This window comes from Chiloscyllium plagiosum, unplaced genomic scaffold (assembly GCF_037043375.1).
Source record: "Chiloscyllium plagiosum isolate Xiang-an unplaced genomic scaffold, Cpla_swu_hap1 HiC_scaffold_12, whole genome shotgun sequence".
Taxonomy (NCBI): domain Eukaryota; kingdom Metazoa; phylum Chordata; class Chondrichthyes; order Orectolobiformes; family Hemiscylliidae; genus Chiloscyllium; species Chiloscyllium plagiosum.
In genome coordinates this window covers 85,029,683-85,043,947 of record NW_028270150.1, presented here as the reverse complement: position 1 = coordinate 85,043,947, position 14,265 = coordinate 85,029,683, and the positions used below count along the sequence as shown (strand labels likewise).

At 43.2% G+C, this 14,265-nt stretch overlaps 1 protein-coding gene across 1 annotated transcript in view; it reads left to right on the top strand.

Annotated features, from left to right (window-relative positions):
- wwc3 (WWC family member 3) overlaps positions 1–14,265 on the top strand; it is a 187,234-nt gene that overhangs the window by 71,274 nt on the left and 101,695 nt on the right. The window contains exon 2 of the mRNA XM_043700448.2: positions 9,695–9,804. Coding sequence (XP_043556383.2) covers positions 9,695–9,804 — 110 coding nt within the window. The remainder of the gene's footprint in view (positions 1–9,694; positions 9,805–14,265) is intronic.

The window sequence follows — 14,265 nt, the reverse complement described above, 5'->3', positions numbered from 1 at the left end:
TCCTAAACTAGACTAACTCCCACCTACCTGTCCCTGGCCCTGGCCCTGGCCCATATCCCTGCAAACCTTTCCTATTCATATACTTATCAAAATGTCTTTCAAACATTGTAATTTTACTCGCGTCCATCATTTTCTCAGAAAGTTTATTCGCCACGCAAACCATCCTCTGTGTAAAAAAATTAACCTCTTATGTCTTTTTAAAAATCTCTCTTCTCTTACCTTAAAAATGTGCCCCTAGTCGTGAAATCCTCCATCCTCCGGGAAAAGGCAACTCCCATTAACTCTACCGATACCTCTCATCATTTTATAAACTTCTATCAGGTTGCCTCTCAGCTGCCTTTCTTTATAACTCAAACCTTCCCAACCCGGCAACATCCTCTTCTGCTTGATAACATTTTTCCGATAACACGAAGAATCTTTCAGACAGCTTTCAAAACGGGAGATGATAAAAATGTAAACCATTCGCCTATAATGAATTAACGTCCAGAAAGAATACAAAGGTCTGTGTTCTGCTGCAAATATGCAATGAGGCCAGTGGCACTCCCTGTTATATATGCAGAAATCGGGTAGTAACTTGCAGATGAAATGTTTGCTATGGGCAGAGACGTTTTTCTGTGCGAGATACATATAGATGTATGAAAGTGGCATCCTACCATCTCCTTTCCCATCTGTTGAAATTCTTGAGCTTGCTGTATATAAAGTGGCCACAAAAAATGGCTGTTCACTCATGTATGCTTATTCAACAGGTGTCTAATGCCTTTCAGTGTCTAAAGCACTCACAATTCACAAACCAGTTACACATTCTGCTTTTCATTTAACCATGTTACCATGTGAATGGGTATGGAAATCACTTAATCGGTGTTGATTATTCATTGTTTATTTACTGGTCAAATGCAGTAAGCTGCATGTGGTTAGTGGTTAATCTGTTGAGCAGTATAGGTGTAGGACTGCTACCAACCTTGAGCACCCTTTGTGTCCGTTTATATTATGCTGAGCTTTTCCAATTGACAAAAGTTCAAATGAGTACGAATGCCCAGGAAGTTGGGGATCACTTTATGCAAAGAGGCTCCAAGTTGTTCAAAGTAAGTTGAACAAATGTCACACTTTTACTTCATGCTGGACATGGCTATCAAACCATAACATGGTGAGTTTTACAATCAAGTGAATTGGATACTTCCCCACAATTCAAGTCACAAAATGCTAACTTATAAAATGGGGGATGGGACAACGGTGCGGAGAGGAGTGTTCTGGATGCCTGAGAATGTTAACTTCTCAGAACATGCGGTTGTACTTAATGGAAGTGGAATTTTGCTCAATGCAACAAGTGTAGCCAGACTGCATCATTACTCATTGTGAGAGAAGTCTGGCATTTAATTTGCACCTGTACTCTCTTCAGAAGATGAAGGAATAAGATATTGGTTTGACAATTCAGGCCGGAGAGTGGGCCTGGGAATGCTCAGCAGAGTGACTCACTCTTTCCCTATCTCACAGTGATGAGAAATAGTGAGGGCCCGTGGTCAAAATGTAGCAGGAATGAGACTGAACTGGGGTATCTCTCAAAGATCTGGCTGTGTGAGCACTTTCAGAGCTGTCAGTTTCTTTAATAAGTGATTGTGATTTACAGAAAAGGGCCAACTCGAAGTGAGAAACCATTTATGTCCAACACAGACTGGATCCTTTTCATTTGAATGTGTTTAAAAATTCTTTTTGTTCAAGATTTATTGACTTGATTCTGAGCGTGCCTTTAGCAAGTCTCTTTACTTCAGAGTATCTCTTCACTAGCCTCAAATATTTCCATCAACATTTTCTAATGAACACGTGATGTCGAACAGAGCAGTCTTGCTACAAATTGCTTCAAAACCTTCAAGTGAAGTTAGGGCCCTTGGGATTTTTCCTACCTGCTGTAAGTAATTGCTTGCTTTGAGATTAAATTGTTAAACGATTATTTCAAAACAAGAGACGAATGTGCAAATGAAGAACAAAAGTCATACACATTGTACGTTCAAGATCTAACATTTGCAGCCAATGTAACTGACCTCACCCTGACCCATTGGTGATTTTATGGTGGTTGGGAGTGACTTCAGATAATCCATGCATCCTCTCACCAATTCAGACTCTCAAGTCCCATTAATGGGCGTTGAAGGACCTCATTGTGCCACCACTGATTTTGTATTCCCCCTGGGGACAGCGCTGGTAGCTTTAGCTGCTGTTGGCCAAGGGCTCTGAGGTAGGCCTTTGTGAACTTGCTTCCAAAACTATATGGAGAAAGTGAGGTCTGCAGATCCTGTTCCCTGGATGCTGCCTGACCTGCTGCGCTTCTCCAGCAACACATTTTCAGCTCCAAAACTATATCCCTTTCCCATGTGCCTCGTGACCTCTGCGCTCCCTGCCCCAGAGCCCATGCCGAGATGCGCAGATTCAGACTTCCCTGAGCTCCTCAGTTTGGTGGCACTGCAAGCTGCTCCCTGCCTGCCACTGCAGGGGCTACCCAGGTGCTAGCCTTTCAGATGGCCAACAATCCGGAAAGTGGGACTCCGCCCTGAGGTGGGGAAAGCAATAAAATCTGCTCCCTGCTTTAAATTGGTGCAGCAGAGCTATCTTGTTTGTAGATGGGGGCTCTATTTTGAAGATGAATGGGGGTTCTTTTCCCTCTGTTTTGGCAGCATCCATGGAGAGAGAAATGCTTGGAGTCTGAAGTGACTCTTCTTTAGAACGATCTTTTACATCCTCAGAACATCCAAAAGCACTTCAGAACCAATGTTTTTGTAAGTGCAGTCACTGTTGTAATGCAGTAAATGTGCAATTTGCGTGCAGCGTGCTTTCATAAAGAGTAACGTGAGATAGGCCTGTGCCAATTCTGAGTTTTAAAAGGTTGATATGCTTTGGAGCTACCCACCTTTTTTCCCCAGTTTTAATGTTTGTTGACCGAGCTTCTGCTCACCAGCCCTCATAACTTGTCTGACTCAGTCTTACGTTCCTTGCCTGTGAAAGGTTGGCAGGTTTAGGTTGCCACATAAATTAAAGCTGGGCTCACCTTACCCAGCTGCTGCTTGCTCGCAAATACAAGTGAGTCGCTCAATGTTTGTTTGCCTTTCCAGTCGAGGAGATGTCAATTTTTCATTTTGCAAAATATAAAACCTAGTTGCCAATTCTTGGTGAGCAGTGGTGGACAATCGAAAAGAATGAAATGATTTACCCATGTCGGGGTGACCAAATGTTCGACAACTTAAATCTACTGAGTCAGTATCCATTTTACTGTTTAAGATCCAAGATGTGCAGGTTAGGTGGATTGGCCATGCTAAATTGCCCATGGTGTTTAGGAATGTGCTGGCTAATAAATGGATTAGCCATGGGAGGTGCTGGGTCACAGGGGGAGGGTCTGGCAGGGATGCTCTTTGGAGGGTCAGTGTGGATACAATGGATCAAATGACCTGCTTCTGCACTGTAAGGATTCTATAGTTCTTATCAATTTGATGCCACTTCGTAACATTTGTTCATAAATACTACAGATTATTCATTCCTTAATTGGATGTGGGAATTGCTGGACTTGGCAAGCATTTGTTGCCCGTCTCTATTGCCCTTGAGTATGTGATGGTGAGATACCACCTTGACCTTGTAGTGCTAGTACATTGTCCGTATTTCTCATGAAATGGGTTTGAGGGGTTTGCCCCAGAAGCAGTGTAGGTACAATGGGCTGTTTCTAAGTCAGGATAGTGTATTGTGCATGGTAACACATCTACTGCCCTCGTCCCTCTATTTGGTAGAGATTGTGGATTTGGTGCTGTTAGAGAAGCCTTGGTGAAACATTGCTGCTACTGTGTTGTGGTGGAGAGAGTGAATGGCTAAGTTGGTCGCTGGGATGCCAGTCAAGTGGACTACGTTGTCCTAGTTACCACCAAGCTTTCTTGAATGTTATTGGAGCTGCATCCATCCAGGCAAGTGGGGAGTACTCCATCATGCTCCTGCATTGTGCCTTCTAGATGGCGGATAGGCTTTGGGGAGTTGCTGCTATAGAACTGAGAAGCTTGATAGGCCATTTCAGAGAGCAGTTAAGAACCAACATTAGTCACAGGTAAGTTGGTTTTATGACCATCACGTCTGAGACTAGTTCCATGAACTACCACAGCAAAACCTGATTCCCACTTCCGGGAGCGTTTCCTGGAGTGCTAAACCAGTGACTTTACCAGGTTCCACTCTCTCTCTTCCTGTGGAGGTGACAGTATTTTTATGGCTGGCCCAGTTGAATTTCTGCTGAATGGTAACCCTGGGACATTGATTGTCAGGAATTCAGTGGTTAATGTTGTTGGACATCAAAAGAGCTACAGCTAAATCTCTTGCTAAAGATGGCTGTTGACTGAGCATTGTGTATTTCAACTGTGTTGTTTATCAACTGAAGCCTGGGTTTTGTCTAGGTTGGGATGCACTGTCCTTATGATTTGTAGAGTTGAATCGTAAGATTGATACTGAGTGCTGGAGTCATCAGTGAACGCCCATGCCTCGGAAGCAGCTGAAGATGACTGTATTCGGGGCACCATCCTGAGGAGTTCCTGCAGCGATATCTTAGCCCTAAGATAATTAGTCTCCAGCAATCACATACATCTTGTGTTCTCCAGTGGAGAATTTTCTGAGTCCTCTTGATTTCAATTTTGCCAGAGTTCCTTCATATTGTACGAAATCGAAAGCTGGAGTTCATCATTGGAATTCAGCTCTTTTGTTCATGTTTGAATGAAGGCTGTAATGAGATCAGGAATTGAGTGGTGTTTATTTAAGTTGAGTGGTATGTTTTGGCAATTTTGAACAGTTGTACCCCTTCAAACTGTGTTACAGGTGGGTTAGAATGACAATGCTAACATTTGCTGTTAAGAGTCGCACTGGCATATGCTTTCTGTTGTTTAATTTGATTAAAGGTGTTAACCTGTTTAAATTGAATAAGAACGTTATGATATCAGAGAAAAATTCATGAGAGAAAGTTATTGTGGTTTCAGGTGTCAGGTATTCGATCTTTAGGTTTAAATATTTAGTGTAAATTCTCTCGTTGCAACCTATTAGTCTGCTGAAAATAAGTTAGTCAATAATTTGGTTAAAGGACTGCACAATGAAATATGTTGTCCCAAATATACTTTTGCCTGTGAAAGCTTATTTATCAAGGGTACACGTTACTTTTCAATCCTTTTGAGCTCTGAAGCTGTCTTTTGAAATCGAACTATGCGGTGCACATCTACTTATGTTTTATTTTCCACATACATTATACACTTCTTACTTGGGGGAGACCATCCTGTGACACACCGTCATGGCTGTAGCTGCTCAGTTCTGCCACTTCATAAGAGCCAGACTGTGCTGCTTCTGAAACCTATACCTACAGCCTCATTCCTGCTCCTTGGATGCTGCCTGACCTGCTGCGCTTTTCCAGCAACACATTTTTCAGCTCTGATCTCCAGCATCTGCAGTCCTCACTTTCTCTGAGGGAATGTTGCTTTGTTCTGCCTTTTTATGGGAATGGCCATGAGTAGATTTGAAAAGTTGCAATGTGGAAATGTGACCCCATCTTGCTTAATGTTATTTCATTTATTTGCGAATAATTTTCTCATAGAAATTAAAAATTACGTTAGGGATGGTCAATAGATGCTGACACATACCCACACAGCATGAATGTATAAAAAGAAATAAGACAACTGTGGTCATAGAGTCATAGAGATGTACAGCACAAAACTGACCCTTCGGTCCAACTCGTCCACATGCCAACCAGATATCCCAATCCAAACTAATCCCACCTGCCAGCACCCGGCCCATATCCCTCCCATTCAGATGCCTTTTAAATGTTGTAATTGTACCAGCCTCCAATACTTCCTCTGGGAGCTCATTCCATACACGCACCACCCTCTGAGTGAAACAGTTGCCCCTTAGGTCTCTTTGATATATCTTTCCCCTCTCACCCTAAACCTATGCCCTCTAGTTCTAGACTCCCCGACCCCAGGGAAAAGACTTTATCTATTTATCCTATCCATACCCCTCATGATTTTATAAACCTCGATAAGGTCATTCCACGATCTCTGACGCTCCAGGTAAAACAGCCCCAGCCTACTCAACCTCTCCCTATAGCTCAAATACTCCAACCCTGGCAATATTCTTGTAAATCTTTTCTGAACCCTTTCAAGTTTCACAACATCTTTCCGATAGGAAGGAGACCAGAATTGCACGCAATATTCCAACAGTGGCCTAACCAATGTCCTGTACAGCAGCAACATGACCTCCCAACCCCTGTACTCAATATGCTGACCAATAAAGGAAAGCATACCAAATGCCTTCTTCACTATCCTATCTGCCTGCGACTCCACTTTCAAGGAGCTATGAACCTGCACTCCAAGATCTCTTTGTTCAGCAACACTCCCCAGGAGCTTTCCATTAAGTGTATAAGTCCTGCTAAGATTTGCTTTCCCAAAATGCAGCACCTGACGTTTATCTAAATTCAGCTCCATCTGCCACTTCTCAGCCCATTGGCCCATCTGATCAAGATCCTGTTGTAATCTGAGGTAACCTTCTTTGCTGTCCACTCCACCTCCAATTTTGGTGTCATCAGCAAACTTACTAACTATACCTCTTTTATTCTCACATCCAAATCATTTGTATAAATGATGAAAAGCAGTGGACCCAGCACCGATCCTTGTGGCACACCAATCCTTCAGGCCTCCAGTCTGAAAAAACAACCCTCCACCACCACCCTCTGTCTTCTACCTTTGAGCCAGTTCTGTATCCAAATGGCTAGTTCTCCCTGTATTCCATGAGATCTAACCTTGCTAACCAGTCTCCCATCGGGAACCTTGTCGAACGACTTACTGAAGTCCATATAGATCACGTCTACTGCTCTGCCCTCATCAATCCTCTTTGTTACTTCTTCAAAAAACTGAATCAAGTTTGTGAGACATGATTTCCCACGCATAAAGCCATGTTGACTATCCCTAGTGGGCGGCATGGTGACGCAGTGGTTAGCACAGCGGTTAGCACTGCTGCCTTACAGCGCCAGAGACCAGGGTTCAATTCCCGCCTTAGGCGACTCTCTGTGTGGAGTTTGCACATTCTCCCCGTGTCTGCGTGGGTTTCCTCCGGGTGCTCAGGTTTTCTCCCACAATCCAAAAATGTGCAGGTTAGGTGGATTGGCCATGCTAAATTGCCCGTAGTGTTAGGTGGGAGGGTAAATGTAGGGGAATGGGTCTGGGTGGGTTGCGCTTCGCGGATCGGTGTGGACTTGTTGGGCTGAAGGGCCTGTTTCCACACTAAGTAATCTAATCTAATCAGTTCTTGCCTTTCCAAATACATGTACATCCTGTCCCTCCGGATTCTCTCCACCAACTTGCCCACCACCGACATCACGCTCACTGGTCTCTGGTTCCCTGGTTTGTCCTTACCACCTTTCTTTAACAGAGGAAACTGCAGTAAGCTATTTGCATTACACTTGACTAAAGAAAATAACTTGAATATAGCATTTTTAACCCATCCAAATTTATCCAAGTGTTGCAAATGATGACGTATTTTTGAAGTGTAATGTTGCAATAAGGTATTGGATATAGGTGTGTTTCCTCTGAATGCTCCGGTTTCCTCCCACAGTCAGGACGTGTACAGGTTAGGTGGATCGGCCATGCTGAATTGCCCCATGGTGTTCAGGGTTGTGCAGGTGAGGTGGGTTAGCCATGGAAATGTGGGATTACGGGGATAGGGTAGAGCGTTGGGTTTGGATAGGATGCTCTTCAAAGGGGTGGTGTGGACTTGATGGGCCGAATGGTTTGCTTCCACGTTGTAGGGATTCGATGAATATGCACACAGTTAGCTCCCATTAATGGCAATGAAATAAATGAGTGAACCATCTGTTTTTGACAATGACGATCAATGGATGAATTTTGGCCTGAACGGAGGAGTGAACGCCTGCTTATTTTTCTTCTTCGCCGATGGGGAAAACTTGTACAACATGGTCATGTAAAGTGAATGTGGATTCACTTTTAATTAATGCGTGCAGAAAGCTAATGTCTGTTGTTATACCGTCAATGTAAATTCACTGCCCGTTTGTGCTTTCCTGAAATGGCAATCTAGCCAAACTGCTTTTTCACTGCAAACTGTTTTACAGTTAGCAAAGGGCACATTCCAAAGCTTCAGGAGTTTTGCTGATAGCAGAGGTGAAGGAAGTAATTAGACTGCTCCTTGAGGAATGGAATGTGCTTGACATTTTGCTGTAAACAGACCTCGCTTTGCCTCGCGTTTTGAAGCTGTGTTTTTCCAGCCGAGATGAGGGATGGTTTGTTTAAAATTGGACAGGTTGAAATGCAAACAAATATGTCGAAGGTAGGGGATGGGGGTGGTGGATGGGTGGGGAGAGCACATTGTGCCCCAGTGACACAGCAAGAAAGATCTTTTCGCAACTGCACTTGAGAGGTGTTCATTTCTTTCCATTCTCCCTCCCTCTAGTCTGTAGGAACTTGCTGGGAATGTGAGAGTTGACATTGTCACACACAGCAGCAATGCAGGTTTTGGCAATGACATTGGCTCCCTGCCCTCTCACCAGAAGTATCTGCGTGTCAGCGATGACCCCTTTTTTTTATTTGTGACGTGCAGCTCCCACACCGGAGAAACTGTGATCAAGATGGCTTGCAGTCATGCCATACAGGATCAGATTGATCTTCAGTCTTTGTCCAGTTCAAGTTTGAAGGACTAGTGCAACTTTTGTGCTGTAGCTTCATTACCCTGCCTCACCGGCCTAGTCTTTATTGCCCCCGTCCTCCACACAGCATGGCCTGCAACACTTAACAAAATGACCCTGAACGAGGATGTGTTTTCGGTTTGAAAATGTGGCCCAGTGTAAGCTGTGAGTACTTTTTGCGAGGTAGAAAGAAAATAACATCCACCACAACGAATCCAAGATTTTGTAGCTTCTGGGTGATATGGTGGGATGTATAGTGGGCTCTGTCTTTCTGCACACAGGGACAATGTCCTGACTTTGCTGCTGCCTATCCAGTTTTTGTGGCCTTTGGATTACTACAGGGGTTGAGCGAGGTCTGATTAGCACGAAGAAGATGCATGTTCCGCTGCTGCTGGTAATGGATGCAGTGTGCCACGTCCCTTTTATACACATGCAGTTGATGGGCTTGGATAGAGACCAAGTATTGCAACCTGGTGACAGAATCCAGAACGTGGGGTGGGAGGAGAGCCCTGACCTTAAAATGGGGAAATGTCAAAAAGGACTTCCTCACACCAAATGTAGTGGAAACCTGGAACCCTGTCCCCTCAAAGCAATTAGAGATAAAAGTAATTGAAAATGTCAAAGCTGAGACATATATTTTTCTTCAGCTCTGCAGAAAAGTCATTAATCTGAAGCTTTAACTCCAATTCTCTCTTCACACCTGCTAACAGGCCTGTTGAGTGTTTCCAGAAATTTTGACAGATTTTCCAGGATCTATTGTAATTTGCTTTCGTGTCAGTTGGTTTTTGTTTGGTAAAAGTATGTAGGGATATGGAAATGAGATGGATGAATGAGAAACGTTAGCTGTAATTGAATTGAGTGGCATAAGAGGCTTGGGGGCATCATGACCAATGCCCTTTTCCTGGTTGAGACTTTTATCAGTTGCTACTGATGTTTTAATTTTCAAACTAAATGATCTCCAGAGATGTTTAGTGCAGTCCTCACAGACTTCATTGTTACTTTTTTCAGACTGACCAAACCATTAACGTTTGCTGACTGTGTTGGCGATGAACTGCCGTTGGGCTGGGAAATAGTGTACGATCCCCAGGCTGGCATTTACTACATTGACCACATTAACCGTAAGTATAACTGAGATTTCACTGTATGGAGGCGAATGTTTTCAGAATGGGTTATTAATGGGAGTGTGGGTGCTATCCTGCCAAGTTGAAAGCCATCAACGCTGATCGACCTCCCTTCCACCATGACCTGCATTTGGGAAGGCAACAAATCCATTCATTTGTTCTGAGGAGCCCTAGGGTCTGGTTGCACTACAGTGACTTAACCTTTTATTTTATTCAGTAATCATTCCACAGAGTTTAGCTTTTTGAATTGAGAACAAGGGGAAGTGATGTTAAAACCTGAACCCGACTGTTTAGAAGATAGATCAGGGAGCATTTCCTTTCCCCCCCAGAAAATATTGGCAAATTGGTGTGGTGGGGGGGGGGGGGGGGCTTTCTTCTCCCGCAATGTGGAGCAGAGTTGAGTGGGAGCGGAATTGAAATTTTTAAGATTGAAAATGGTATTTTCTTGTTGGATAAGTGCTGAGAGTTTTAGCATAGGTGGGGAAATGGAGTTGAGGTGTAAGTTAGTCATGATCTTAACATCTTAGTGGAATATTCTTGAGGGGCTCTGGGTAATCAAAGATGGAGGACTGGAAAAATTTCTGGCTGTAAGAGCTGCTCCTTTTTTTTTGAGATATGTTAGATGTTGGAGGTGATTTCCTTGAATTCCAGGAGCAGCAATTACTGTTTTATATGCTGTTGCATTGTTTTGGAACTTTGGACGCATATGGAATGAGCTGCCAGAGGATATGGTGGAGGCTGGTAGAATTGCAACATTTAAGAGGCATTTGGATGGGTATATGAATAGGAAGGGTTTGGAGGGATATGGGCCAGGTGCTGGCAGGTGGGACTAGATTGGGGATGGGATATCTAGTCGGCATGGACAGATTGGACCGAAGGGTCTGTTTCCATGCTGTATATCTCTATGACGCTATGGCTGAATATCCTACTCCTGGTCTCATGTTCCCATAAGTTTCACTCCCATTAAAGAGACATGGTTCATGGCACATCGGGCATGCCCTGAACCATTGTCTGCATGTGCGAAAATGTTCTCCTTGTGCCATTCCATGGACCAAACCCAGGATCCCACATGCCTCAAATGGCAGGCTGTCCCTCAATATCCATCCCCAGAGATTATTTTGTCCCCCAGTGCCAAGCTGTGCACTTACATGCCCATACTATCGTGTAGAAACTAAGCAGCCTGTATAAGATGTGTCAGAAAATCGTCTTAAGTAAAAACAAAATTGTTTGTAAATTTCAACAAAATTTAGTAAAATGTCCCTTTACCACAGAGCCATCAAGGTGTCCATGAAGAATATCTTTTAAAGTATCAGAGGCAGAAATCTTAAGCTCTGAAAGCTTCTTAATCTTGTCTATTTAAACGTTGTGCAGTTGACAGCAAAACTCAGAGGTAGAGTTAGCAATCAAGCTGTATTTTCTCTGGGGCTCAGCTGTTTCAACAGGCTAGTGGATGTCTGGGCTCTCAGCCCAGAGTGCAAAATGAGGCTTGGTCCTGTGAATAATACTTGAAATGGTTTAGATGATTAACACTTTCATTTCGGTAAAAGAGAAGGACTGTTTTATGTAACATAGTAATTCCATAATGTTCCAAGTACCCCTGTCATCACTTATGGTGACTTCCAGTCTCTTTCCCAGGTTAGCTCATCCTGCTGCAGTCTGCTCCCATCTCTGGCCTTGAAGATTACGCCTTTATAGCCATTTTCTTCCTATGCAGCCACACACAGCTGTGAAATTTCCAGAGTCCCACTACCCACCTTCAAAGATGAAAATCCAGGCAATTACGTCCAATGGTTGTGCTTTAACCTGTTCACCAATCAACTACAAGCAGATTGGTATTCTTCAAATAAGTCATCACGTTGTGCTAATGGATACTTTTCAATTAAAACAATTCGCTTTATTTTCTCCCCTTCCTCCATTTTGGGGTTTTGTTCCTTTTTAAAGTTTTTTAAGCTCAGTTCAATTAAAAGGTTCTTTTGTTTATTATTTATGTAAACTGTGACTTGTATTAATTTTGAGAAATGTTGTAATACTTTTCACAATCCTTGCTTTACTCTGCCTGAAAGTGATCGATTCACTGATGGTCTTCTGAAGTGATTTGTGATTAATCTGATATTTATCTTATTTCACTATTCAGAGACATTCAATTATATAACCTTTCTTATGACAGTCAAATCAGTCTTAAAATGTCCAGCCATTATTGAGTGTTATTGCGTTTCACTAATGTTTCTGTGTGGAGTTGTTATATACGTCAGGATGGCAATCAAATTGTTTGTTGTTTTGTCACCATAGTCTTACCAGACCACAGGGGCTGCTCTCTTCATTAGAGAGAGAAGTGACTGGTGGTGATTTAACCTGAGGGCCACCAGACCTCAGGAGAGGGAAGAGATTGAGAAGGAGAGCCCTTCATGATAACCTCAAACCGGTGATGGGAATTGAACCCATGCTGTTGGCTTCACATTTCTCTTTAAACCAACAATCCAGCCAACTGAGCTAAACCGATTCTACCAGGATGGCAATACAGAACATAAATTTAACAAAAAGAAAAATTCAGTTTTTTTGCAAAAAAAAAGCTGCAAAGTGTCTTCTGGAACCTTGATTTGCAATTTATAAACCAGGTTTTGTTTTTCTAATTTTTCTGGTTGACTGTGACTATCACAAGGGTAGGACTTATTAACATCCTCCTGAGAATAATTGGAAATTGCAGAAATAGTGGAGTGTTTAATTGTGCCTTTTACTAGACCATTGTAAAATAAAAATCCACGTGTGATTTTTGACAGAGCTGAACATGATTTTTGGTTTTCTGAGTGTTGGGTGAGAATTTATGCCATTGATACATATACTTGTGATTGGAAAATGCAGTGCAACCATCTGTAAAATTGCTAAAAGGAAACAAAACATCAAAGCTTTTCATCTTGCGCTCATCAGGAGTAGGACACCAGAAACAGACTTGAAAGAACGAATGCCAATTTCTCGAGTGTGAGAAGATGATGGTGATTGGTCTATTGTTGGCATGGTGTGGAATAGTCAATTGTCAGTCATTGTTCCTAATGAAGGGCTCCTGCCCGAAACGTCAATTTTCCTGCTCCTCTGGTGCTATGCTTTTCCAGCATCACTCTAATCTAGTCATTGTTCTCAGGCTGGGCAAATAAGCTGTGATTGGTCAGGATGTTGCAATGAATGCAGCAGAGATTCACAGTCTCTCTGATTCCATTTCTCGTCCACAGGAAAATTGCAATGCAAGTACAATTTCCTTTTGCTGACCTAAAACAGGGTTAAGTGCACTAATAAATGTAGCTTCCTGCATATGCAATACATCATACTGTGATCCCAGCTGATGACCTGGGATTGGTTTCTGGTGTAATTCTTAGTGCAGTCCATTGTTTGTTTTAAAGGCAAACCCTGTTATACAGATGTGTAAATCTGACAAAGAGACTGGAGTAGTCATACACATCATTGATAAGTTTCCTGATTTTTCACAGTCTGTCGACTTGGTTTGTGAACAAAGATTGATAGTTGACTGTTGTTGCTATGTCTCTTCATACCAGTGATGGACCAACCAATCAGCACCCTGTTCCCATGCTACCCATGATGTCCCAGCTAATCAGCACCCTCTTCCCACATCGTCGATGATATACCAGCCAATCAGCACCCTCTTCCCACATCGTCGATGATGTCCCAGCCAATCAGCATTCTCTTCCCACATCGTCGATGATATATCAGCCAATCAGCACCCTCTTCCCACGCTGTCAGTGATGGTCCAGCCAATCAGCATCCTCTTTCCATGCTGTCAAATGATGGCCCAACCAGTTAGTATCTCTATTTCTCAAGTCTACTTCCTTGCATCCCAGCCCTAATGAGTACAGATGAAAAGCTGTGACCTCTTGGTTCCCTGTCGGCAAAGAGTTTCGGGTTGTATTGCTGAACAATTATTCTGTTAAATCTGGATGGGCAGTTTTGCCACTATCCCCTTGCACATAAGGGGGCAGGGAAAAGACAGAAAGTTCATTGCCAGCCTGATGTCTACAATTTTTGGCTTTAGGCTGAGTAAGTGTGCCTCCCGTGTCTTGTTTGATTGGTAGCGTTGTACTTTGATGAAGTCACTGGGATATCATTTTAAACACAGGCACGATAGCAACATGATTGGTTTCTGGGCAGTGGCAAAGACCCAAGCCACGGGTATGTCAGTTCTTACCCGAGAATGTGCAAGCTGGCTTATGGGCCAGATGGGCAGCATCCAAGGAGCAGGAGAATGAAGAAGGGCTCATGCCCGAAACGTCGATTCTCCTGCTCCTTGGATGCTGCCTGACCTGCTGCACTTTTCCAGTAACACATTTTCAGCTCTGACCTCCAGCATCTGCAGTCCTCACTTTCTCCCCGGGCCAGATGGGGCACTGCTTCACTGCTTGTATTATACTTGTCACCAGCTTCACTTTTCGTGTGTCAGAATAACAGCAGTGA